Here is a 26,215-nt window from a genome sequence, read left to right on the forward strand (position 1 = left end):
TATCTGTTTTCCTCAGAGAAAAACTAGAGAGAATGTTTCTAGTGTCAATAACCTGATGTGGCTCAGAAAGGAAGAAAAGGTGATGTATTGAGTGGCGACAACATTATTGGAAAGACAGTCCAGTATTTTTTTTTTTAAGACGGAGTTTTGCTCTTGTTACCCAGGCTGGAGTGCAATGGTGCGATCTTGGCTCACTACAACCTCTGCCTCCTAGGTTCAAGGGATTCTCCTGCCTCAGCCTCCCGAGTAGCTGGGACTACAGGCGCATGCCACCAAGCCCAGCTAATTTATGTATTTTTTTTAGTAGAGACAGGGTTTCACCATGTTGGCCAGGATTATCTGGATCTCTTGACCTCGTGATCTGCCCACCTCAGCCTCCCAAAGTGCTGGGATTACAGGCATGAGCCACCACGCCTGACTTTCAGGACAGTCCAGTATTATCCACATACACAAACTGGCCTGGCCTGTAGCAACTCTTACAGAACAGTGGCTTCTCCTGCATTCAGAGGTGCTGGTTTATATCATTTTAGGAGCTGATGTCTATTGTGGGCAGTTAGATAATGATATTAATCCACACGTATGTTATATATTATTAATATATATCATTTATTGAGTATTATGAACCAGCACTTTATATATTTTATGTCTAATCTTCACAACCCTACAATGTCAGTATTTGTATTCCCATTTATTTTTTTGAGACAGAGTCTTGCTCTGTAGCCCAGGTTGGAGTGCAGTGGCATGATCTCGCCTCACTGCAACCTCTGCCTCCTGGGTTCAAGTGATTCTCCTGCCTCAGCCTCCTGAGTAGCTGTGATTACAGGTGCACACCACCACATCCGGCTAATTTTTGTATTCTTAGTAGGGATGGGGTTTCACCATTTTGGCCAGGCTGGTCTTGAACACCGGACTTCAGACAATCGGCCTGCCTCAGCCTCCCACAGTGCTGGAATTACAGGGTGTGAGCCACTGCACCCGGCCTTGTATTCCCATTTTTACAGACGAGGAAACATTGACTCGGTGACACTAAGGAAGGAATGTCTTTCCAAATTTGTCAAGGTTCATGATAGTCCTCATGAAGCTGCGGGTTTCATGCATGAGATGCAAGTGACGAGATCAAGAAGTCAGCCCAACTTACAGAGTGCACGCACCCGATGCCTCTTACTCTTGTGCTTTGTTACCTATGAGATCTCATTTAGAGTATTATAGAACAGGAATTTGATTTTTCATTTTAAGGCGGACCATGAAAAAAATGGAGTGTATCAAGAGAAGAGTGGTCCAGAATATTTGGGGGTCTATAAATCAAGTCCTCTAAGGAACTGAGGCTGTTTAGCTCAGTGAAGATGAAGAGGAGACACCATGAAGATACATCACCAGCCCTATGAAAGGCAGTCATGTGGAGGAGTGTGGAGGATGCTCTGTGTGCCCCTAGAGGGTGAAAATGGGCCCAGTGGATGGAGAATTCAGTCATGCACCCCGTAAACACTTATTGTGCACCGATTTTGTTCCAAGTATTGTTCTAAGTGCTGTCTAGGGAAGAAGATGACAAGGAATGGGACACACAATCCTTGTTCAACATCAGGAAGAACTTTCTGAAGATCAGAGCTGTCCAGTAACGCAGCAGGCTTCTTGAAAAGTAGTGAGCTTCCTATCTTTGGAGCATTCAGGAGGAGGCTGGGTGCCCACTTATCAGAATGTGCTAGGATGAGTCTTTTGTGGAGTGGTAAGTGGAACTAAATCCCCTTCCAGTTCCAAAATTCCACATCTACATTCAGCTTTGTTTTGGCAGGCTAGCGTGTGCTGTGCTGAAAGAGTGCCATCCTGACCCCCCACTTCCACCTAGCCTTGTCTGCCCTGCTGTGTGCTCCGAGTTCTCTGACAGTGAGCTGAGGTGGGCCAGTTAGACTGGAAAGTGGCTGCATCTGTGACAGGAATGATGGAGTTCTGGCGGGTTTGTGTGGGCTCAAGGAATGCGGCATTGAAGCCATGTACACACAACCTGCTTAAGAACATCCCATGGGCAGAAAATGTTTTCTTCCTCTTTAGCCCTCCTCTGTTGCTGTGCCAGGCAGGCACAATGGTGCCTTTGAGAGGGGCAGCTGGAAGGGGGTGTTGGCAGGCAGACTGGAAGTAGAATATTGCAGCTGGGGGTGGGGGTGCCCAAATTCATTTCCAGGAGTGAGCCGGCACTGGGTGCCAGTTTCCAAAACAAAACTGCTGTTTCTCAGAGTTCACAGTGATGGGTTGCTTCAGAGTTGGACAGAAGGCAAAGCTGTTTCCTATCCGCTGCTCCACCCTCCCCAAGTGTTTTTTTCTCTTTCTTTTTTTTTTTTTTTAAACTGGTGTGTTAAGGGATTCTTGCTCTGGATGCAGATTAATAGGCTTTGCTGTCTGTCTGGGAAGCTGAGGCCAACCTGGAGTGGATGGGGCTTTTTGAGGGATCACACTTTCCTGCCGACAAAGCAGGGCTTGATGGCCTGGGGGCCAGCAGGGATCATGGGCAGGTAGGCTTCTGAGCCATGAGAGAGGGCTCAGAATGGAGACCCTTTCTGCCCTGCAGGGTGACTTCCACCCTACAGCCACCTGGCACCCTCACTGCCACATGAGCTCTGCCCACTCACTGTCTTAATTCTGTTGGGTGGGAAAGAGGGGGGAGAATGTTGGCATTTCCTGTCCTGGTTCACAGTTGTCCCGGACCCTCTGCTACTATCAAAGATACCACCAATAGCTTCCTAGAGATGGGCGTGGGAGGCCTTCTCACTCACTGTGCAGTTAGGAGAAGGCATGAGTGCCAGCCATCTTCCCCTTTGTGTTACAAATGCAGCAAGGTGGGCCCCTTTTTCTGGTAGCTTCCAAGAAACGGGCGGGTCTTGAGGCTGGCCAAGTGATCATTTCTAATGTTCACACCAATTGTGGAATTTCCTATACTTGGTTCAATTTTATAATCAACAAATAACTATTGAGGAATTAGTTCATTTTGGGCATCGTGCTAAGTCCAGGGGTATAGAATGAATAAGATAAAGTCCTTGCTTCAGAAAGCTGACTGCCTGATAGATATGCCAAGTCCTGAATGGGAACCCCTTTATCAACTAAATGGACACATGACTTTTCTAAAAGCAGGAAGGTAATGCAGAGGTCATCTCCTACTGCAGGTCCCGTGGCATTGTGAAGGGCATATGGGCTGGGGATCACAGATTGAGGCTTGAAACTCATCTGATCTTGGGAGTACTTACTTGTTTTATGAGATGCAGTTTCCTTGGGTAAATAATGGGAATAATACACAACCATGCAGAGCTGTTATAAAGATGAAATAAGACAGAGCTTGCCACGTGGTAAGTACTCAGTAAGTTGCTGCTATTGTTATTCATTTGTTGATCCTAATGGGCTTGAGATATAACACGTGTGTGTGCACAGTGGTATTTATCCAACCCCTTGTAGATTCTATGACCTTCTTTAAAGATTCAGTTCTTCTACCTTCTTAATTCCTCTTCTAGTGAAGACTAAGATTAGTAAGCTTGTGACTTCACAGGATAAGTTAGAAAAACAAAGACATATCCACTATAGCCAACAAGACATATTTGTATATAATATTCTCTGTTTAATAACCTGTGATTGTAGAGGAAGAAAAGGATTGTAATGTTTCTCTTCCCTGAGGTTCCCAAATCTCCTGTGTGTGGTGATGAAGATCATGAATTCCTCTGAATATTCTAAAAAGTCTAGGTCATTTCCCACTGATGGGGCCTCACAGTTTATTGTTACTTAAAAGATGCATTTGTTTGGTAGACATTGCTTGGGGAAAGTTATTCTTTTAGTAAGGGACCTTGGTGGTAGAAGATGTACGCTTCCTGGGGCTGGGACAGAAGTTGGCTGAGAGGATCTTCCAGAAAGAAATGTATTGTGGGAGAGCATTCTGACCCAACATGCTGAATCACGTGACCCCCAACTTTGATCTTCTGAGACTTTCTTGGGCCCCGTCTATTAAACATGCTGCATATCCCTCAACAACTACTTTGTGAAAATGTAGGCATAAAACATAATCTTTAAAAGTTACTTCTAAGTCCATGGAAGACACAAAGTAGATAGAGCCAGGAGTCTGAAGACAAAAGAAAATCAAAGCAATTCACAAAGAACAAAAGAAATGGAAAAGAACAGGAAAATAAAAGCATATGAATGAATAGAGGCTTGAAGTGAACTACAGGGTGCACATTAGTAAGAAATAAAAAAGAGGGTCATTTAAGAAAAAGAAAAAGTTTTATGTGCCAGAAACTGCAAGCAAACAATGGAATTTTGTAAGGGAAAGTTGACAGAAACAGTTTTTCTTTAGTAAGCTGAACGGTTCTAAGCATTAGTGAAGGAAACTCGTAGTCAGTGCACGATTGAAAGAGACAGAGATGGGGATGATGGAGCTGCATTTAAAAATGAATAAAGATTTAATAAGCCAAAGAATCACAGAGGTCCTCAGGAGGCCTGATGTTAAAGAAACAAGGGCTAACGTTACTCTAAGATTGAAACGAGGCCAATGTTATAGCAGTGCTGATTCCTGGTTGGTGGGATTGGGGGTTATTTTCTTTTTTGCCCCTCTGTATTTTAAAATGTTCTGCCATGAATTTGGATTACCTTTGTAATCGGGAAAAGAGGTTAGCCCACATATTAGGAGTAGCAGAAAGAAACCGATTAGGAGGAAGCAGAAAGAAACCAAGTGGTGAGAACCGGTGAATGGGCAAGAAGAAGCAACCAGAAGTGGCAGGAGCTGCCTTGGATGGTCTCACAGTGAAGGTGATGCTGGAATGAGGGAGCTGCTGGACTGGATTGAGGAAGGGAATAAACTAGAAGGAGGAGCTCTCTCAGGACCATTCTAGCCTTACTTTTGACTCCATGGTTTGATATGTAATCAGGTTGGCCCTCTTATTTTTCACGAACTCAAAATCCCTTCTAATGCTCTTCTCAACTTTCCCTTCCCCATGCGTGTTTCCATTTCTTCCACTGTGGCGGCATGGACAGGCTGTACGTCAGCCAATTCCTACTTTCCTTACTCCAGGGAAAGGCTCTACCTGTGGTAGCTGAGAAGAAGGTTCAGATCATATCAGGAGAGACCAAGACTTGAAGACCTCTTTCCCTCTAGTTTAAGAGTGTGCAGCACTGCAGGTGGATGCTAAGACAGAGTAGAGAATGCCCACAGCTGGAGCTTAAGAGCCGTGGGTTCTCTTCTGCACATACTGGTTTGGGTGAAGTTAGTCAAGGTACTTAACCTGTGAAGTCCTTGATGTCTCTTTTTTAAAAATAATAGCACTGGCCAGGTGTGGTGGCTGATGCCTGTAATCCCAGCACTTTGGGAGGCCAAGGCAGGTAGATGTATTGAGGTCAGGAGTTTGAGATCAGCCTGGCCAACATGGTGAAACCCCATCTCTACAAATACAAACATTAGCCAGGCATTGTGGTGTGTGCCTGTAATCCCAGCTACTTGGGAGGCTGAAGTAGGAGAGTCACTTGAACCTGGGAGGCAGAGGTTGCAGTAAGCTGAGATCGCGCCACTGCACTCCATCCTGGGTGACAGAGCGAGGCCCTGCTTCAAAATAATAATAATAATAATGGCGCTGGTTTAGATTGGAATAGCTAAAGGTATCTGCCCAATCTTAAAGGACAGTAATCTGACTCATTATTTGTGCTAAATGTTAGTTTTAGAATATGGATTCTCATAGGTGAGACCCATATCCTGATATGGTGATACGGATTAAATATCACCAGCATAGTACCCAGCACATCCTTTTTTTTTAATTAAAATTTTAAAAATTTAACCATTTTAAAGTGTCAGTGGCATTTAGTCACACTGTCTTTTTAAAGTGTTAGAATAACATAGTCATTTGGGTTGGTTCCATTTTGTTGCAATAAAAAAATGTTGCATTGCACCTCTATGCTCATGTGCGAGAAACTCTCTAGATCGATGTTGAGAAGAACTTGCTGGGTCATATAGGCTATAAATGCATTTTCGGATTGGCGTGTATTGCTGAACCGCTCTCCAAAGTGGCTTACCACTGATGTTCCCACCAGCAGTGTCTGAGAGTTCCCATTTCTGCTCCTCCTCACGGATAGTGGCTGGGTTTTCATGGAACTCCATAGGGCAGTTAAAAGTGACCAACCAGGCCGGGTGCAGTGGCTCATGCATGTAATCCCAGCACTTTGGGAGGCCAAAGTGGGCTGATCACTTGAGGTCAGGAGTTCAAGACCAGCCTGGCCAACATGGCGAAACCCCGTCTCTACTAAAAATATAAAAATTAACTGGACATGGTGGTGGGTGCCTGTAATTGCAGCTACTTGGGAGACTGAGGCGGGAGAATCACTTGAACCTGGAAGGCAGAGGTTGCAGTGAGCTGAGATTGTGCCATTGCACTCCAGCCTGGGCGACAAGAGCAAAACTCCTCAAAAAAAAAAAAAAAAAAAGTGACCAACCTGCTCTATCAGCACTAACACGGAGTGATCTCAAGAACATAAAGGTGAGTGAAAAGGTAAGTTCAGAGCATAAAGAGGCTGGGGGCTTCAGCTTTATCTGTAATATTTTATTTCTTCTGTTGAAAAATAGTTGAAGGGGCCAGGCGCGGTGGCTCACGCCTGTAATCTCAGCACTTTGGGAGGCCGAGGTGGGTGGGTCACCTGAGGTTAGGAGTTCAATACCAGCCTGGCAAACATGGCAAAGCCCTGTGTCTACTAAAAATACAAAAATTAACTAGGTATGGTGGCTGGCACCTATAATCCCAGCTACTCAGGAGGCTGAGGCAGGAGGATCACTTGAACCCAGGAGGAAGGGGTTTCAGTGGGCTGAGATCGCGCCACCGCACTCCAGCCTGGGTGACAGCAAGAGCTCCATCTCAAAAAAAAAAACAAAACAACAACCACAACAACAAAAAATGGAAAAATAGTTGAAGTAAATAAGACAAAATAATGACAATATCAATTCTGAGTGAGGGGGAGTTGGGAGTATTTGATATACTATTCTCAAGACTTTTCTGTATTAAAAAAATCCTCAAACACCCAAGAATGATCAATAAATACTAAAAAAAAAAAAAAAAATTAAAAAAATCCTCAATTAAAAGGAGTAATTGATGTGCAGAGATTCCCAAAATATACTGGATAACCAGATTTTTTTTTTGAGCAGCTTCCAGATTTGGACTTACTTCCCCTCCATCAAAGTTTATATTAGTTCATATTAGTGGAGCTGGCTGGCCTTCCCTTGTGAATATGTTTTAAAGATTGGATTAAATATCAAGGAATTGGGCCAGGCACAGTGGCTCATGCCTGTAATCCCAGCACTTTGGGACGCCGAGGCAGGTGGATCACGAGGTCAGGAGTTCGAGACCATCCTGGCCTACATGGTGAAATCCCGTCTCTACTAAAAATGCAAAAATTAGCTGGGCGTGGTGGTGCACGCCTGTAGTCTCAGGTACTTGGGAGGCTGAGGGAGGAGAATCACTTGAACCTGGGAGGCGGAGGTTGCAGTAAGCCAAGATCACACTACTGCACTCCAGCCTGGCGACAGAGCAAGACTCTGTCAAAAAAACAAAACAAAACAAAAAAAAAAACAAGAAATTTTGTAAGTTCTTATTTTTAGCCAGTGAAATGAAACATCTCTACAAAATGTAAAATAAGTGCTTGAGTTGAAGCCTGTCTGGTTTGCTCTACCTATGATCCCATCCAGAAACCTCTGCAAGGTTATTCTGGGCCTGGGGTGGGGGAGGTGACTCACTGTGTGCCTCCCTCGCCCCACCCCCCACCTGCTTAATCAGGTGAAATCAGGTTAGAATGAATATTAAGAGCCTCTGGAAGGGAAGAGATGTCAGAGAGGAGTACCCTGAGAGACTGCCTTAGACCAGGGATGGTGAGGGTGAGGGTGGGGGTGTGGGGACATGCTGGCTTCTTTTTTTTTTTTTTTTTGAGAGAGAGTTTTGCTTTTGTCACCCAGGCTGGAATGCAATGGCCTGGTCTCCACTCACTGCAACCTCTGCCTCATGAGTTCAAGAGATTCTCCTGCCTCAGCCCCCCGAGTAGCTGGGATTGCAGGCATGTGCCACCACACCCGGCTAATTTTGTGTTTTTAGTAGAGATGAGGTTTTACCATGTTGGCCAGGCTGGTCTCGAACTCCTGACCTCAGGTGATCTGCTCACCTCAGCCTCCCAGAGTGCTGGGATTGTAGGCATGAGCCACCGCACCCAGCCAACATGCTGGCTTCTTAATTAGGGCCCACAATGATTTATGGAGCACCCAGTTTCCAGGTACAGCACTCACGTTCACAGGCCTTCCTTTGTGGTCTCATAGAAGAAGCATCTAGGGTGAACGTTTGCAATATTTTTTTATGCTCCCGTTTTGACAAATGGAAAAAATTATTTCCTGCTTTTAACGTTATCTGAAATGTCAAAATAAAGACTGGGAATAAGGACATTGGATATGCCCAAACCTGGTTGAGAGTCTGTGCTCTAGACTGAGCTTCTCAAGTGCCAGTACTGCCCCGAAACTCTCGGGTGTCTGGCAAATCTGGATTTGAAGCCTGACCTGATCGCTTGTAGGTTATGGACCTCAGGTGAGCTTCTTACCTTCTCTCAGCCTGTGTCCCCCTTCTCTGGAAAGGTGATTATGACACCTGCCACTTAGGGCTGCTTTGCAGATTCCATGAGGCACTTAGCACCACTGCCAGTTACATAAAAAAACAAAAACAAAAAGCCCTGAAAACTTCAATCCTAATAATGGCCTTGGGAGGTAGACTAACCCCCATGCCCCCCATTTTATAGATGAGAATACTAAGGCTCAGATATACAGTTCAATAAGTGGCTTAACCTAAGCACAGACCAGGGCTCGCTGCCAGGCCTTGTGACTCCAAGTCAGGGCCCTGGCCACGTGTCTACAGGTAAGCAGGAGATTTAGAGTCACCTTCTCCCCTGCCTGAGTCACAGGCAGGGCCAGGAGTGATTTGACTCACGTGGCTCTGCAGGACTCTTTGCATCTAGTTTCCTTAGCACTAGGTCAGCAAGCACCATATTGAACAGCTTTTGTGTGTTCTGTGGACTCCCTTCAGTTTCTCTTTTGTCCAGTTGGCCCAGTTGGCCACAAGCTTCGTTTCAGAGATGAGACCAAGTCTCCTATTCCTTCTCAAACAGCCACTAGCCTCAGAGAAATCGCCTGTATATCACCTGAATGGCTTTTTTTCTTTTTTTCTTTCTTTCTTTTTTTTTTTTGAGACAGAGTCTTGCTCTGTTCCCCAGGCTGGAGTGCAGTGGTGCGATCTCGGCCCACTGCAACCTCTGCCTCCCAGGCTGAAGCCATCCTCCTGCCTCGGCCTCCCAAGCAGCTGGTATTACAGGCCTGCACCACCACACCCGGCTAATTTTTGTATTTTTAGTAGAGACGGGGTTTCACCATGTTGGCCAGGCTGGTCTCAAACTCCTGACCTCAGGTGATCCACCCGCCTTGGCTTCTCAATGTGCTGGGATTACAGGCGTGAGCCACCGCGCCTCGCCACGCGAATGGCTTTTAATGGAAACCTTCCCTGCAGTCTCTCATTTGAGCTTTAAGTTTCACCATCCAACTTTTTACCAGATTGGCAAAAAAAAAAAAAGAAGAAAAAAAAGGAAGAACCTAAATAGACTTCACTGTTCCCCTAAGTTCCTTACAGCTGTGCCCTTCCTCTGGTCACTGAACCTGTCAACCTAAGTTCCCTCAACCGTAAAGTGAGGACGTTAATATTGGCCCTGCCTGTTCTGTGCATCAAAATAAATGAGATGCTGTGTGGGAAGACCTTTTGCAAACTTTAACGCAGTTTTCCTCCTCTCTGACTCTCTCTCCTATGATCCAGCCTGAATCTATTCCTTCCTCAAATGAGAAGTAGGACTGAGTCTTCTGTTCTTTGCAAAGCATTTCTCAGCACACCTGCCCAGCTGCATGAGCTGAGAGGAAATCAGCATATTAAGGAAGAAGAAACAGTGCCTCCTGCTGAAGACTTTACTGCTTCTAGCACCTGTTAGGTAAATCTCTATTTATTGGGTTCCAAGCTAAATTCACTCTAAAAGACCTGGAGTCTTCTCTCTTATCAGTTTTCAGCAATGAAGTTTTGGTTGAGACACTGAATGTACCTAAGCCTCATTTTTAAAATGTGATAATAGTTGCCTTGCTGCGTTGTCATAGCATATTAGGACATGTTATGGTCGGCAGTCAAAGCACGTGACTTTTTCCTGTCCCACTGGACTTTTCTCTCCCTTCAGTTTACCCTTCTTTTTTTTTTTTTTTTTTTTTTTTAAGACGGTGTCTTTCTCTGTCTTGCGCAGGCTGGAGTGCAGTGGCACCATCTCAGCTCACTGCAGCCTCTGCCTCCTGGGTTCAAGCGATTCTCCTGTCTCAGCCTCCGAAGTAGCTGGGACTACAGGCGCCCACCACCCACACCTGGCTAATTTTTGTACTTTTAGTAGAAACAGTATTTCATCATGTTGGCCAAGCTGGTCTCGAACTCCTGACCGCTGGTGATCCACCCGCCTCGGCTTCCCAAAGTGCTGGGATTACATGTGTGAGCCACTGCACCTGGCCCAGTTTACCCTTCTAAATCTCTGTGCCTCAGCTTGCTTCTCCATAAAATGGGGATAATAATCTCTGGACTACTTAGCTCACAGGGTTGGTTGTGTGACTTTGAAATAAAGGCTATGGTGGGGAACTGAAGACGGCGAAATGTAGTAGCAATGCCTCAGTGGGGTTATTTGCTGGTCTGGGGCTGGTGGGTCGTGTGCTGGTTCTCAAAGTCCTGGCCTGTTGTCTGCAGCAACCACGTTTAGAAGGTCCCTTAGCATAGCTGCTCTTACCAGCTCTTCCTGAGGCCCCTGACACTCTCCCATCTCCCTGCAAGGCTCTGCGGTCTCCTTACACCTGTTACCCCCATGCCTCGCCCTGTCCATCTCTTAGTCCCCCTCTGGATCACAAGGCACAGGACCATTCACCGCTATTCTCTGGATACAGAAATGGTGCCTGCCCCAATCCTGAGGGCTGTCAGAAGCTGCCCATCACATGACACGCTCAGCCCCACTCCCCCAGCTAACCCTCATGAATAAATACTAAAAAGACTCATTATGGAGAGATAAGGAAAACAGGAAGTGCTTCTGAAAGCTCCCAACAACACCCTCCCTCCAGACCAGTGAACAACCCCACCCCCTCCAGAGGCCACCAGTGTCTTTAGCAACGAGGCCCCCTCTGCGGTTGAGGAAGAGCCTCTGTCTCTCAAACCCAGAGGGGACTGTGGGGCCTGGAGCCGGGAGGGCAGGCCAGAGGCAGGGGAGCTGAGTTGCTGTATTCTGGGCACAATTTCAAGGCCAGCTGCAGGGAGAACAAGCAGTCGCTGTGCGCCTGCAGCTGGCTGTGGTTAGGCCAGGGCTGTCCCTCACTTGTGGTATATTTAAAGAGACCCCACCAGACGGCTGTGCCAAGGGGAAAAAATGCACACATATCCCTGTTAGCCACACTCGGTTCCCCTGCCAAGGCCTCTCCTCCTTCCTCAGCTCCCAGCACTGCGTTCACACGTCAAGAGAGGAGGACCGGCTTCTCAGACTCCCTATGTGCCACCTGGGGACACACAACCTGGCGCCTGGCCTCTCTGCCCTCTTACCAAGCTGGCCAAAAGTTCAGGGGATTAGCCAGATCGGCGCCTCCCACCCTGGCATTGGTAACCCAGCAACCGAAGAGGAGAGGCAGGCAGATGAGTCAAATGCAGCCGCACAGAACCTCTGGCTTCGTGTTTTGTTTGTGAAAACTCCCTGTGAGTGAGGAGCACAGGGGCCCTTCCGGCAGGGAGGGGCAGGGCTTTCCTACACCACTCCAGGCCACAGGTGCCTCCTCCAGGGAGGCCCAGGCCCCACTGGACTGCAGTGCGGGCTTAGAGGCCAAGCTGGTGGGCCAAGAGGAGCCCACCCTGGCTGAACTCTCTGGCTGCCTCTTCCACTTATTTTTCTCAAGTGAAAACAAGACTATGGGCCTAAATCCCACGGGAAGGTAGGCCTGGTAGCAAGAACTCTGGGCAAGAGAACCAATGGGCGTAAAGTCCCACGGAGCAGGCGTGCATAGAAGTTTGGGCTTTCAAGTGGCCAGAGACCAAGGAGCTGTCCTCATGGCAATCGATGAGAGGGCTTCCGGAGCGAAGCCCAGCCAATGTGGGGTGAGAGGGTGGGAAGTGGGCAGCTTATCAACCAGGGGAGGGGAGCCAGCAGGCAGACTGTCTGAGGCAGGCCCCTACAAGTGCCGGAAGAGTTAGTGAAACACAAGTGCACCAACAGGATTGGCTACATAATTTGCGGGGCCTAGTTCAAAATGAAAATGCCAGGTTCTTTGTTAGAAAATTATCAAGGATTTCAAGACAGTGACAGCATAGGATGAAATCAAGGGCCCTTCTAAGCACAAGGACATTTTGTGACCACACAGGTTGCACACCCACAAAACTGACCCTGGGTACCTGTGAGTCAGCTCGCTGAAGCAGATGTGAAAATCAAGGCAGGTCAGCTGGGGGATGTCTGGCTGCAGCCCCTATACTCCCCACCCCTGCTGCCCTGTAACACCAGTTCCTAGACTTTTACCAGGCTTGGGACATTGTCTCTCCAACAGCAGCCCCTCTCCCTGTGCTGACGGCAATGGAGACTTTATCTCTCAGAAAAGAGGGAATCGCAAGGCCACGGTGGAAAGAGGGCTGAGGGCTGGAATGAAGTGTGGCTCTGGGGTCTCGGGGCCTCTGAGTCCCAAAGCCCCCCAGGGATTCTCTAGACAGGCCACTGGAGCCTTCTGAGTGAGCGTATGGAGGTGTTTTGGAACAGGATGGAGAAACAACACAGACTACGCTCTGGGTCACCTCTTAAGGTCCCAAGAGGATACATCCTGTGCATGTGTGACAGTCCAGGAGCAGAACCAAGATCCAGGAAGCCTTCTCCCCACTTGGGAACTTACCTCCAACTCAATGTGGTCGTGGAGTTTCTTGCAGGTCGCTGCAAAAGTCTCCGAGGTGCCAAATTCAAAGTACCACAGCTTGTTCTTCATCCTGGACCACAAAGCAGAGAGATGTCTCAATATTCCATACTTGAAATGCTCATGTAAAATAGCTATGTTCTTTGGATTGGGAGGCCCAAGCCTTCAGCAATTTCCCCAATCTTACATTTTCAGCACTTGTTAATCAGATGATCAAGGAATAGAAATTTTTTACCGACTGTTCTTGCTCGGAACTTAGAGAAAATCCACTTATTTCTTAGACATCACGGCAACCCTGGGTGAACTACCAACTGCTCCCCGAGTTTCCTGGTCAGAACAGGAAGAAGGTCTCTGTAGCTGCATTAAGGAAAGAGATCTACGAGAAGTCAAGCTAGAGGTGGCAAATATCAATACAGTGCTCTGGCCACTGTCCTTTCCATTACTCAGGCAGAACTCTCTTTTGGGTATGTTTGGGGTGTAAAGGGAAGATCCTTCTAAGACTTGAGGGATGTGCAGTCTTAGGACAGAGGAGGGATAGCCCCACACTAACCCAGCTAAAATGCGTGCTGCATTGCCCAGGCTCTGACTGGGGGAAGCAGAGTGGCAAGAATTAGATACAGACTTGCGGCAAGTTGGAAAAAAAGAAGAGTTGATTGGTAGCAATAATCACCTCCCCTCTTCCTCAAATGTATTTGCTTAGGCCATGGCAATCCTTCAGTTAAGGGCAAGCCTTGTCATATTTGCTTCAAAGTAAGAGTCCGCTACTTTGAGCTTTAAAAATTTTCAGCATTTTCCTTAAGAGAAAAAAAAAATCAATCAATGGGGTTCCCATGTAGCTGGGGGCTTTGCAAAGTCAGATGGTGTGTCCTGACACTTGGTGCTTTTGATCAGATGGTCTCACTAGGAAGTGTTTCTGAAGGTATTCCATTCCTTCCACCCCAACTGTCACCCCATTATCAGGGGTTGGCTAAGAAAAGGGACACCTGTCCAGTTTACGAGCTGACAGATTTTGCTAAGGAAGGATTAAACAAAATCACATTCTTCTTGGCACTCAGAAGAGAGGATGCCACCTTGCATGGCGCTAATCCTCTCTCCTCAGGTTTGCAGATGAAGGGGAAAGGAGCAGTCTTCAGAGGGAAGAGGGCTCTTATTTTTTCCTCATGTTCCTTAGGTTGTAGCAGATGACTCTCCAGAATAATAGACACAACTCTTTTCTGCAAATTTCCCCAAGAGTCTACCTAGAACTTGAAGATGAAGCTGTGTTCTTCCATTGTATGGAGACTTCTGAGATCTAGTTGGTTGGGAAATAGCTTCTCTGACTCTTAGTATGCATGAAAAGAACTAATAAATGATGAAGAAAGTAAGAGTAAGCAAGCTCTGGGAATTATGCCTCATGAACAAAGTTAGAAGAGCTGGGTATACTGTAAGCAGACCGGTGCTTCTCAACCCATGTGCTGTGGCACAGGCGTACCTGGGATGTCAGTCTCCTCAGCCTGTAGAGCAGCCAGGTGGGATCTAGGACAGGCTGAGCCCCAATGCCATGGCAAACATTCTCATTTGTATTCCCAGTGTGCCACACATAGATTTTCATTTTCTATGCATGCCATGATGATGTAAAATAATTGGGGGAAACATTGTTCTAGATCACTGGTTCTCTGCATGCACAGTAATGTGCATATCTAATCACTTGGGGATTTTATGAAGATGCACATTCTGATTCAGTGGTTTAGGGTTAGGGCCCAAGATTCCTCATCTTCAGTGCTGCTGGTCCAGGGGATACTGTGAGTCATGTGGATCTGGAGACTATGCCTGTGGTTCTCATACATTGGTATTTATAAGAATTACCTGGGGAATGTGATTAAAGTGCTGCTTCCAGGGCTCCAATCTATACAGATTCTATGAGAGAGTTGTGGAACGGGGCCCAGGATTGTGCATTTTTATGTGTGTCCAAGTGATCACTATGTAGATGGTCAGTGGACAGGACATTGCTGTAGATCCCAGTGAAATGAAAACATGGAAAAGGACAGAACCAGTTAAACCTGAAGGAGAGGATTCTCCAGGGAGGACAGAACGAGGGTCAGTGCCTTTCCACAGTCAATGATGGCAAAAGACTAAGTAACAGGAAAAACACAGATTGTCATAAATGTCAAAGCTGAGCATTCCTTTTTGGCAGCAAGAGCATCTTTGTAGCCAGGAGACTTGCTTGTGATTCCATTTTCAAATATCACTGCTGGCCTGAATCATGACTTTTGAAAGTTATTGCCAGGAGATTTAGAGTTTCAATAAAAGTTTCCGGAAGCCGCAGCTATTTTTGCCCAGTAGTAGATCTTCTGATGAGCTAATAAAGGTTAAGAGGTCACGGTTAGGTCAGCATCGCAGAATAACTGAGAAGATCAAACGGACTACTCATTCATTGCTGGCTGTGTAACCTTTGACAAGTGATTTAATGTTTTTAAGCCTCAGTTTCCTCATCTCTAAAATAGAGATAAGAAAAATATCTGCTTCAAGAGGTAGTTGAAAAGTTAAATGAGATGACAGCAAAGCACTTCACATAGGATTGCTGTATAGCAGGCTCATCAAGAATGCCAGCTACTTACTTATTAGCTATTACTATTTCAGTGTCTTGAGCTGGCATATTTGGATAATATAGTGAGGCAAAAATGACAGATAAGGATGTGTAGCTACAGATATTATATATTAATATTTTTCTGGGCAAGAAAAAATGTGATCACATTTATTAAATTATGTGTCTTGACTTTTGGTGAAAAAAATATGCTCCCCATATGTCCTTAATAGATTTTTCCAGAGTCATACCACGCCCTAATCCTTGATTAATTATCTTGACTGGTCACACAATTGGCCAAAGCGATGCTAATTGCTCATATACTTCGGAGAAAGTGCATGTTTGGTGTGAGACAAAGTATTCATCAATTCAACAGACATTCATTGTGCCAGGGACTGGAGAAGGTGTGCCTAGTACAACAAAGAACAAAATAGCATTCCTGGACATCTGGAGAAGACAGATAGGAAGCAGACCACAGTGTGGTTGGCCAAGAACCAGGCACCAGAGTTCGTAGCTGGAGGGACACCCAATTCTTAGAAGGATGTAGAAGGCAAACAGGGAAGGTGGAGAAAGAGCACTTCAGGCAAAGAAAGAAGCTAGGCCATGGGACAGGCAAGAGAGAGAATAGTCTTGCTGGAGGGGACACAGAACTCAAGGTAGGGCTTGGCCAGGTAAGGCTGGAGGCAGACAGGAGCAAGACTGTGAAGGGTAGGCACGCCACACTCAGGGGTTTGTGCTTTATCTTAAAATCTGGTGGGGCGCGACAGCTCACGCCTGTCATCCCAGCGCTTTGGGAGGCAGAGGCAGGTGGATCACCTGAGGTCAGGAGTTCGAGACCAGCCTGGCCAACATGGTGAAACCCCATCTCTACTAAAAATGCAAAAATGAGCCAGGTATGGTGGCGGGCACTGGTAATCCCAGCGGCTTGGGAAGCTGAGGTGGGAGAATTTCTTGAACCCGGGAGGCGGAGGATGCAGTGAGCTGAGAATGCACCACTGCACTCCAGCCTGGGTGATAGAGTGAGACCCCCGTCTCCAAAAAAAAAAATTCTATAGGGAGTCATGGACCATCCTCAAGTGGCTGGGGAGGGGGATGTGGTGATGGTAGTGACCTGATCAGACTTAGGTTTTCTAAAGATCATTCTGTTCCAGGTGGGGAGAAGGGACTGGAAAGAGAGGTACAGACTGGAAGTTTGGAAAATAGTTTGGAGGTGGTGTAGAAATCCAGGAGATAACTGGGAAGGGCCTGGATAAGGGTCATGACAATAGCATTAGAAGAGAAGAGCGGGGGAGACTCACAAGCTAAAATTTAGGAGTTATTTTAGCTTACGGAACAAAAAAGAGGGGTCACAGTGATAGCCAAGTTTTTGTCTTAGACAGCGTGATAGGTGACAGGTGCCATTTCCTGAGAGAGGGGCACAGGATATTGATTCTCCAGTGGCTGTCGTCTTTGTAACTGAAAGACAGCACTTTTGTTTTTGGTTAATCTTTTCATTTATCCATCCATCCATTAAACATTTATGGACCCCTACTATGGGCCAGGTGCTGTGTAGGGCTTGGAGATAAGTGATGAATAAGACAAGCAAGACCCCTGCCCTACCCCCCAACCCCCCATTTTTTCGGGGGGTGGGGCAGAGTCTCATTCTGCCTCCCAGGCTGGAGTACAGTGGTACACTCTTGGCTCACTGCAACCTCCGCCTCCCTAGTTCAAGCGATTCTCATGCCTCAGCCTCCTGAGTAGCTGGGATTACAGGCACGTGCCACCATGCCCGGCTAGTATTTTGTATTTTTAGTAGAGACGGGGTTTCACCATGTTGGCCGGGCTGGTCTTGAACTCCTGGCCTTATGTAATCCATCCACCTTGGCCTCTCAAAGTATTGGGATTGCAGGCCACCGCACCCGGTCAAGCTTATACACTTTTAATAGTGTCACCAAGACCTAAGATTGAACCTCTGACCCACAAGGGACGTGGCTTTTAGATATTTTCAAAATGGAAATGCTTCTATTTCTCCTCTTTCAACGCAGGCACTTTTTGGCTAGAAGTGAATGCATTCTATTCCCATGGCCCTTTGGTTTTGCACTCTGCTAAACATTTTACACACACCATCTCCTTCAGTTCTCAGAAGAAGCTTACAGGTAGGTTACTCTAAGATTTCCTTATTGCTACAAATAAGGACATTCACAGATGGAAGTGAATTCTCCTCTGCCTCGTCTTCCTTTTCCTTTGTCAACACCAGCACACCACCACCACCACCCATTTCCAAAGCCTTCAGGAAAAGCCTATAGGCACGTGGTACCCTACAATTTGAGCTGGGAGATGCAGCCCCCACTCTCCCTGACTACCAGAGAGCCTGAGTGCAATGTTCCTTCTTCTCTTTTGAAGCTGTCTCCCCTCCTACTTTACTCTTAGCCCTTGTTGGAGGACCGTTGCTGCAGAATGTGGCACTGAGCTTTTGTCTGTTTCATCTTCTATTGTACAAGAATATGGCATCTGAGAGCTGAGAGGCTAGGGTTCATGACTGGCTTTGCCACTCACTGGCTGGGCAAGTTATTTAAATTATTTGAACCTTCACTTCTTCTACAAAATGGGAACATTATTTTCTACTCACAAAGTTGTGAGGCTTATGTGGCAAATGCAAAGTACCAAGCAGGTGTTTAATGCATAGTAAGTGCTCAGTAGCTCTTCTTCCTTGTTGCTAGGAGACACAATCACTGGAAGAAGACGCATTCCCCACAGGCTGCAGGGGTAAGGGCGGGTCTACTGTGGGGAGTCTATTGTAGGTGGCCCATATTTTTTGAAGAAAATAAAACTAACGATGTTTTCATGGCTGCTGGAATGCTTTTTCTGCATCTCTCTTCCTGAGTTGTCTTTGGCCCACCATTTTTTTTTTCCCCCTCTTACAATCACCTTTCAGCTGGAGATGACTAATCCTTAACCAGCTGTTCTGAGGCTGATTTCCAGTTCCATGAAACTCCTAGGTTCATTGTCAGGCTCTGAACTATCCAGATGAACCCATTCTTGAGGCAGAAGATCCTCCTGTGTGCTCCAAGGGACTCTCAGCCACATGGAGAAATGGCAAATACAAACAGTGACACCATGGCTCAACTCTATTTCTGGGTTTTCTTAATTGCCCCCTGGCTTATAAGAAAATAACATCAATTGCACACTAGCTAGTTGAATCTTTTCATTAGACAGATGAGAGAAAAAATGAGACTAACTAAAAATGTTCTTTTATGTTTGTCAGCAATTTAGGGCTGAAATCCATCATCCTGACAGCTATGAATAGCCTGTTTTCAAGGATGTCCACAGTGAAACCCAGCTAGCTGCTGGCCATTCACTTTACCAGCAGAGGCTACGCACTCAGCTTCCTACACCACCCTGAGCTTCTGGGGACCCTTTACTGAGAATCAAGGAAGTTTTAAGGGCATTGGGCTTTTGAAGTTGTCGAAACATGAAAACATTTATTTGGGCTTAGAAGTCTACACAGAGAACACTACAGTTATTTCTAGAAATAGAAGCCCTTGAAGTGAAGGTATTCCTCTTTGTGGTTTGGACTTTGATAATCAGGTTCTCTGAGTGACTCATAACTCACATAGTTAGTTAGGCTTTGGGTGTCAGCATTAGATTGGGAGGCCTGGTGAAACAGATGCTACCCACAAGATGGTGTTCTGTATGGCATGGGGGGAGGGCAGAATGATTTAGGGCAGACTGTGCTGCACCAGCGGGCAGAGCTGCCTCCCAGACCCCATTATCAAACACACCAGCATGTGACTTCACGAGAGTCACTCAGCAACACCAGGCCTCAGATTCCTCATCTTAAAAATGAAGGGCTTGGGGCCGGGCACAGTGGTTCACACCTGTAATCCCAGCACTTTGGGAGGCTGAGGCGGGTGGATCATGAGGTCAGGAGATGGAGACCATCCTGGCTAACATGGTGAAACCCTGTCTCTACTAAAAATACAAAAAATTAGCTGGGCGTGGTGGTGCATGACTGTAATCCCAGCTACTCGGGAAGCTGAGGCAGGAGAATCTCTTGAACCAGGGAGTTGGAGGTTGCAATGAGCCGAGATCGCGCCACTGCACTCCAGCCTGGCGACAGAGCGAGACTCCGTCTGAAAAAAAAAAAAAAAAAAATGAAAGACTCGGACCAACTGCTTTCCAAGGTTTCTCCAAGCTCCCCAGACAACTTGAGATGACACAATTCAGAACAGGATGGGAGGACTCACGTGTTCTACAACTGCTGCCGTGTAGGAGTGTGGGCCCAAGTATTGTCAGAACTGACATTTTTGAAAGAGAATCCAGAAATATATTTTCATGTAAAATCTCCTGATTATTGGAATTGGCAACTAATTCAAGTTTTTAAGAACCTAAGCCAAAAACTACACATTTGGGAAAACTGTAGCTAGCCAATAGGACATTTCTGTATATGAATTATAAATTTTCATCAGGTTCATCTCAATTAAAAAATAAAACAAATGATCTCAATCCCATTTGGGATTTGCTGGGTTATTAGTGGTGTTATTGCTACCACTACTGAAGATAATAGACTAGCATTGGATTACTAAGGTAAATAATAATTTAGCAAATCAGGTATAACAGAAATGCAGAACGGCCAAATGCAACAAGAGTTGAATTATAATTGATAAATATTAGTAATAATATTGACAGTACTTTACCTGTTAACATTTTACATTACTTGAATCTCGAATACCTTTGGAAGCTTAGTGATTATGTTAACCGAAGTTTACATCAAGAGTTAAAAAAAAAAAAAAAAAGAAAAGCAAAGGCAGGTGGGGTCTGCTCTGAGGCCAGGATGTCAAGTCCTATAAGGGGCCCCTGACTGTTACCTCACAGGTGCTGCAGAGGCCATCTGTGTCACCCGCACACCCAGCTTCCTTGGCCCATCAGAGAGTGTGTCACCACATCTAATCCACGCTGCATGCTGTCCCCAGCTCTCACTGCTCATCAGAACAGGCACGCAGTGATCCTCAGGCACCGAGCTGTGCATGGAATCATCTTTTCCAAGAGGGGGCAGTGGCCCCTTTGGTTCAAGGGAAAGTGAACACCCAGCAATCAGGAAGGAGGCTTTATAAATAGCTGTTTTTGTACTCTGAATGTGACTCTTGTGCCTGCTGTTCCTGCCAACAGATTTGTGTTGGCTCGATGTGTTTCAGCTTCAAGGGGCGAGGTATTCCCTGGCTTGTTTCCATACTTGGGACAAGACTGGTGTTCATGGCACTCAGAAAAATCTAGGGTGGTGAATGATGGGAAGACTGGAGGCCAGAGACCAGGAAGAGTGGGCAGAAAGATGGAGAACAGGAAAGGGGAGATCTCAAGAAGGGGCTCAGAAAAAAAAAGGCTGAGGAAGGAGGGAGAAACTTGAGTAGGATGTATTTTATTGTATAACTATGGAATCCTCTTAATAACCTCTGAAGACACTTCTTGAGTCATTTCCATGTGTGAGAAATTAACTGTAAAATCACAGATGACATACTGTTTGCAACTAAGAGGTCTTCAGGGTTCAGGGACTTATCATAGCCAGGGGATCACTGGTTCCAAAGAGTTCTTCCAAAGTGTAAATGGAGTCCAGGAGCTGCTGTCTTAATGTAAAATAGTATTTGTGCATTTAATCATAATAAAGACAGCATAGGCTAACTAGTGGGTTAAATTATAATTTTTTTGATGTGCAATGGAATTAAATCAGTTATATCAGTTACTGCTTGGTAACCAGAGACACGGATTGAATGGCAATTGAATCCTGAATAATCAAAATGGGGAAACAAATGATTACTTAGAAGAGCTTTATGGCTGAAAAAAGTCTTATTCAATATGGCACCCATGGTGGGAGGCAGTGGGAGAATGAATAAAAATAGTGCACTATTCCATAGTAAAAGGGTACATGTAAAATTACTACTCTATACCAGGGCTGCATGGTGGTTCTCTTCTAAGCCACGGCAGCCTTCTCACGGTACAGCTTAGGAGACCGAGATCAGTTCTTGGTGATGCAGCTGGGAGGTATGGAGCTGGAATACAAACCCCATCTTCCAGCCCATACTCCTTACTGGTTTACTCTCCCTGGCTCCTGTTGCTATGCCCCAGAGGCACCTGAGAGAAATGGAAAAGTCAACCGAAGTCACCAGAGCTAGTGACTGCAAAGCTGTGAGTCATCCTCATTCATGCCTGTGAGCTGGGTTTACTCACATCTACCACATGCGCCACCTGTATGGCTGTAGGATCCCAGCTTGAGGTTGGCTGGGACCCTGACACTCTTTAGCAGAGTCCATGATCTGGGCCTCCCCATTGGTCTCCAGTCTCCACTCTTGTCCCAGAGTAACAAAGGGCCAAACCCATGAGCCTCATATTTACAGCAGCCTCTGTACCCCTTCAGGGGTAATTCTGGGCCCCTAAGAATCTACTGCCTCTGAACAGTGACCCTTCTCTTCCATATAAGACAGTGTGTTTCTGTGGACCAAGGACACATTCTCCATTGATAGGATCTCCGAATTCTGTCTGGCACCTGACAGTATCTCCTCCTAAGGGCAGGACTCCAAGCACGAAGATTGCCAAAGTCTGAAATCGGATCCTTTCCCAGTGCAGCACACAAGGACACACGTGTGCACGTGCGGGCACACACACAGGCTGCAACAAGAAGGCTTCCCTGAGACTCATGATCCACTGTTACCAAATGTGCTCGCAGACACTGCCCCTCTGAGGCCAGAGAGTCTCTCCAAAGGCCCAGCAGCCTGACTGGAGAATGGCCACTGTGCTGTGAAAGGTACCACTTTGGGGGTGGCCCTCAGGGGAGAATGCTGAGGGGCAGGCAAGGCCAGGACCATGTTGTCAGGGTTTTCCTTTCCTGATGGCCTGGGTCTCCAGGGTGTTTTTCCAGTTAGTATCTGTCCTTGCCAAGAGAAAATAGCTCCTTTCCCTCATCCAAAAAGAAAAAAGAAAGAAAAAACCCTCGCAGTTTGGCTGCTTCTTAGCAATCCTTTCTCCCTTTGAAGAGTTATTCGTGGAAAGAAAATCCCCTTCAGGCTGATTTGGTGGAGGGTGGAGGGCATGGAATAAGCTTGCTCTTGGCAGTTAACGGAGAGCAAAGTCAAATACTGGGACAAAAAGAAATCCCTGCCTGGAGGGACGGGGAAAAGGCGGACAGGAATGCTCACTCCTGAGGTTCTGTAGTGATTCCTTAGCTGTGCTTTCCAGCATTTACACATCCATCAGCCCTGGGAACTGGTATCTGAAGGCAGTGGGGACAGTGAAGACACAGGTGGGTGAGGCCTCGTGTTAGAAACTGAGCCTTGAAGGCTTAGAGAAGGTGGCTGTCCTGCTGGAGCTGAGCCTCTCGCTGTGGAAGGTGACTTCCTGGGTCCTGATCAATCAAGACTAAAAGGTGGAACTGTCTGGAGGAGCAGAGGCAAACCCTGGAAGCAGGTCCACACCCTCACACTACCGTGACCGCCAGGTGGGTCCTGAGGGAACCAGCTGAGCTCTGCCGGCCCCCAGCTGTTGAGAGGAATCTCACTTCCCACTTCACAAATGTTGACCGTGGGTCTGACCTGCACTGGCTGCTTTATGCACCCAAGGGTCCCGCTCTTTTGATCCTCACGTCTACCCCCTGCGGTAGGTACTATGGTGGCTATTTGTAGACGTGTCAGATGGTTGTTCCTTGGCAAACCTACAGCTAGACTGGAACGGGATCACAGAGTCTGAGGGGATGCAGGCTGGCTGATCCTGTTCTCCCGTCTCGCTCCCCAGCCAGTCTTTCTGAACACGAGGCAGTGCCTGCTTTATGATAGGTCGGGTTACAAAAGTTCCTTGGTTAAGCCAGTTGTTTGTCACTCTGAGCACATTTCTCCATAGAAACAATGTGATGTTGAGGTTGGGTTCCTAGGCTAACCCACAAGAGCCAATTAACCCATTAGGTACCCAAACTACAATGTCTCGTTTTAGAGAGAGCTTCCTGGAGCTGAAGGAGTTCTGGTGGGAAGGCAGAAAGGCCTGGGTTCAAGCCACAGTTCAGTCATTTACTTGCCATGTGGCCTTGGGCAAATCATTTAGTCTGTCTCTTAGTTTCTCTATTTTTGAATTGACACAATATGACCTACCTTGCAGGGGTTGCTGGCAATATTAATTAAGAATACACACACATGGTCGGGCGCGGTGGCTCACGCCTGTAATCCCAGCACTTTGGGAGACTGAGGCGGGCAGATCACTTGAGGTCAGGAGTTTGAGACCAGCCTGGCCAACATGGTGACACCTTGTCTCTACTAAAAATACAAAAATTAGGCCAGGCGCAGTGGGTCACGCCTGTAAACCCAGCACTTTGGGAGGCTGAGGCGGGCGGATCATGAGGTCTGGGAGTTCAAGACCAGCCTGGCCAATATGGTGACACCCCATCTCTACTAAAAATACAAAAATTAGCCAGGCGTGGTGGCGGGTGCATGTAATCTGAGCTGCTTGGGAGGCTGAGGCAGGAGAATTGCTTGAACCTGGGAGGCAGAGGTTGCCACTGCACTCCAGCCTGGGCGACAGAGTGAGACTCTGTCTCAGGAAAACAAACAAACAAACAAACAAACAAAAGAATACACACATGTGTATGTATACTATATATATATATATGTCTCATGATATACACTCCAATAAAGGCACAGTAGAACTCCATTGTTGTATATAAAACTGGCTTAGTGGCCTCATGATTCTGAGTTCCAGCTTAAAGTACAGGGGGCACATCTTTTCCGCTGAATTGGGATTGGGGATCTTTGCTTTCCTCAACTTCCTGGGAAAGAAACCTGGAGACTCCTCTACCCTACATCCCTGGTGGTGACCCTGAAGTCTGGGCTGGAGTTCTACTTAGGAGGGGAATGGAGACGCCAGAGGGAGAGTGAGAAGCAGCAGAAGTGGAAAGGGTAGCAGAGAGCACACACTGAAGTATGCATCCTGTGTCTTCCTTTTGCAATCCTAAAACTCTAGGATGGTCTGGTTATTTCTGCCTATGTTTCCTGTGCCTTCCCCACCATCGGCTGGTTAGAGGCATCTTGTCTAGAATTAAGTCCACGGTAAGTCGCTCCCTCCTTGTTTCCCTTACCTTTCCCATCATGAAATTGTTAGCAAGGCAAGTCAAAAATGCACTCGATAGGGCAGATGCCTGGATAAATACCCCCCTTCTCTTCCCTATTCCATCTTCTTCCTGTGCCAGTTTAAAAAATCTTAAATAGGAAAGCATGAGCCAGAGCCTCGCTCTGCCTGAGAAGACTGCGGTAGACCCTGCCAGCAAAATCCTTTCTATTTCATCCTTTTGAAAATCTCATCCATATGCTCTCTACTTTGCTTCCACTCTGACGTTTGTGACTTCTTATTCTTGTGTATACATCCCTGCCACCCATTTCAGAGACTGCAATTTATGTGAACTTGTCATCCTCACCTGGCCTGGTGGTGCAGCTGTGTGTCCTGCCCCACCATGTCTCTGACTGCAATCTCTAAGGTCGTGCTCCTCTCCCCTAAGGAACACGAATCATTCAGTTTGCCCCTCTCACTGTGCAGTTGGCAAACTTGTCTCAGCTGTAGGTGTGGCCCCAGTGGTCCTCCCAGCCAGTTCCTTGGGAGAGCTGCTTGGCACCACCTTAGCCACGCCTCTGATTTGTAGCTTGCACCTGCTGCCCTTCTGTGGGCTGTGATTTTAGAGTTTAATTTGAACACTCTACTTTATCCTACTTAAATCTCATTTTAAAGCTCTTCTGTTTGGTCCTCAAGTATCTGGCCAAAAATATTCCGCTTGGTTTATGTGATAAGCTCCCAATTCCTTGCCAGGGTCCTCTTATTCCAGCATCAAAATCCATGGTCCAGAAGAACAGTTGTTCTCAGATCAGCTACAGAGCAGCTCTGTGTTCCCCATATGTGCCTGTTTCTTCTAAAATTATGACTCACGGCTGAGGAAGAGACTAAAGCATTGCCTTTGCCCATGTCCCTTAGCTTGCTACCCAAGACATCAAAGGTCACTAGAGATACTAACCAGGATTCTTCCAAATGTGTCATTTGCCACCATGCCCGCAGGCAGACAGGAGAAAGAGTCTGTAAGTTATATGAGTATGTGCACTCGAATGCAGGGGCTTTCACCAATGAATTCAGTAAAATATTGGTCTCAAGAGGCTCTGGGGTAAGGGGATTCTGTGGTCAGGTAAATTAGGGAATGAAATACTTTCTCTTGCTTTTGCATGATCTCAGCAGGTTAGAATCTACATTAAAAGCTCTACAATATCAAATAGAAAATAATTATGTTTGACTCAATTTTCCAAGTGTATTCAATGATTGACACCCCCCCCCCCAATCTTCTTGTGAATTTCCTTTTAACATCCTGTGGAAGGCATTTTAACCAATGCTACATACTTTAATACATGCTGGAAGAAGACAATCTGGGTAGCTACCTCTGCAGGCTCATGAGGAGTTGAACCTCATGGTAAGTCTGTTAGCTGCTGTGTCTCCCTTCTCCAGAAGGTCCAAATTTATTCTCCTTGTGCAGAGACTATACTTTTAATTTTTTCTCCAAACAGGAACTGGGAATTTCCTCTTTATTTCCATATCTATTTATTAATCAGAGTGACTTTTCTTTATGTTCTCTTTGTCCCCCTGAGTCCCTTTTCTTTCTGAATCATTTCTTTCTTTTTTTTTTTTTAATGTAT

At 46.4% G+C, this 26,215-nt stretch overlaps 1 protein-coding gene across 10 annotated transcripts in view; it reads right to left on the reverse strand.

Moving 5' to 3' along the window:
• DGKG (diacylglycerol kinase gamma) overlaps positions 1 to 26,215 on the reverse strand; it is a 227,593-nt gene that overhangs the window by 64,678 nt on the left and 136,700 nt on the right. For 9 of the 10 annotated variants that reach the window (XR_001713836.3, XM_009446979.5, XM_063807413.1 and 6 more), the window contains one exon: positions 12,956 to 13,046. Coding sequence is in view for 9 of the 10 variants with exons in the window: in XM_009446979.5 (XP_009445254.2) it covers positions 12,956 to 13,046 (91 nt within the window). In the remaining variant the exon portion in view is untranslated. Of the gene's footprint in view, positions 1 to 8,101; positions 8,678 to 12,955; positions 13,047 to 26,215 lie in introns of those variants that run through there. The other variant, XM_016942472.3, reaches the window with a different exon arrangement.

The sequence above is a fragment of the Pan troglodytes genome, chromosome 2, assembly GCF_028858775.2.
Source record: "Pan troglodytes isolate AG18354 chromosome 2, NHGRI_mPanTro3-v2.0_pri, whole genome shotgun sequence".
Classification (NCBI taxonomy): domain Eukaryota; kingdom Metazoa; phylum Chordata; class Mammalia; order Primates; family Hominidae; genus Pan; species Pan troglodytes.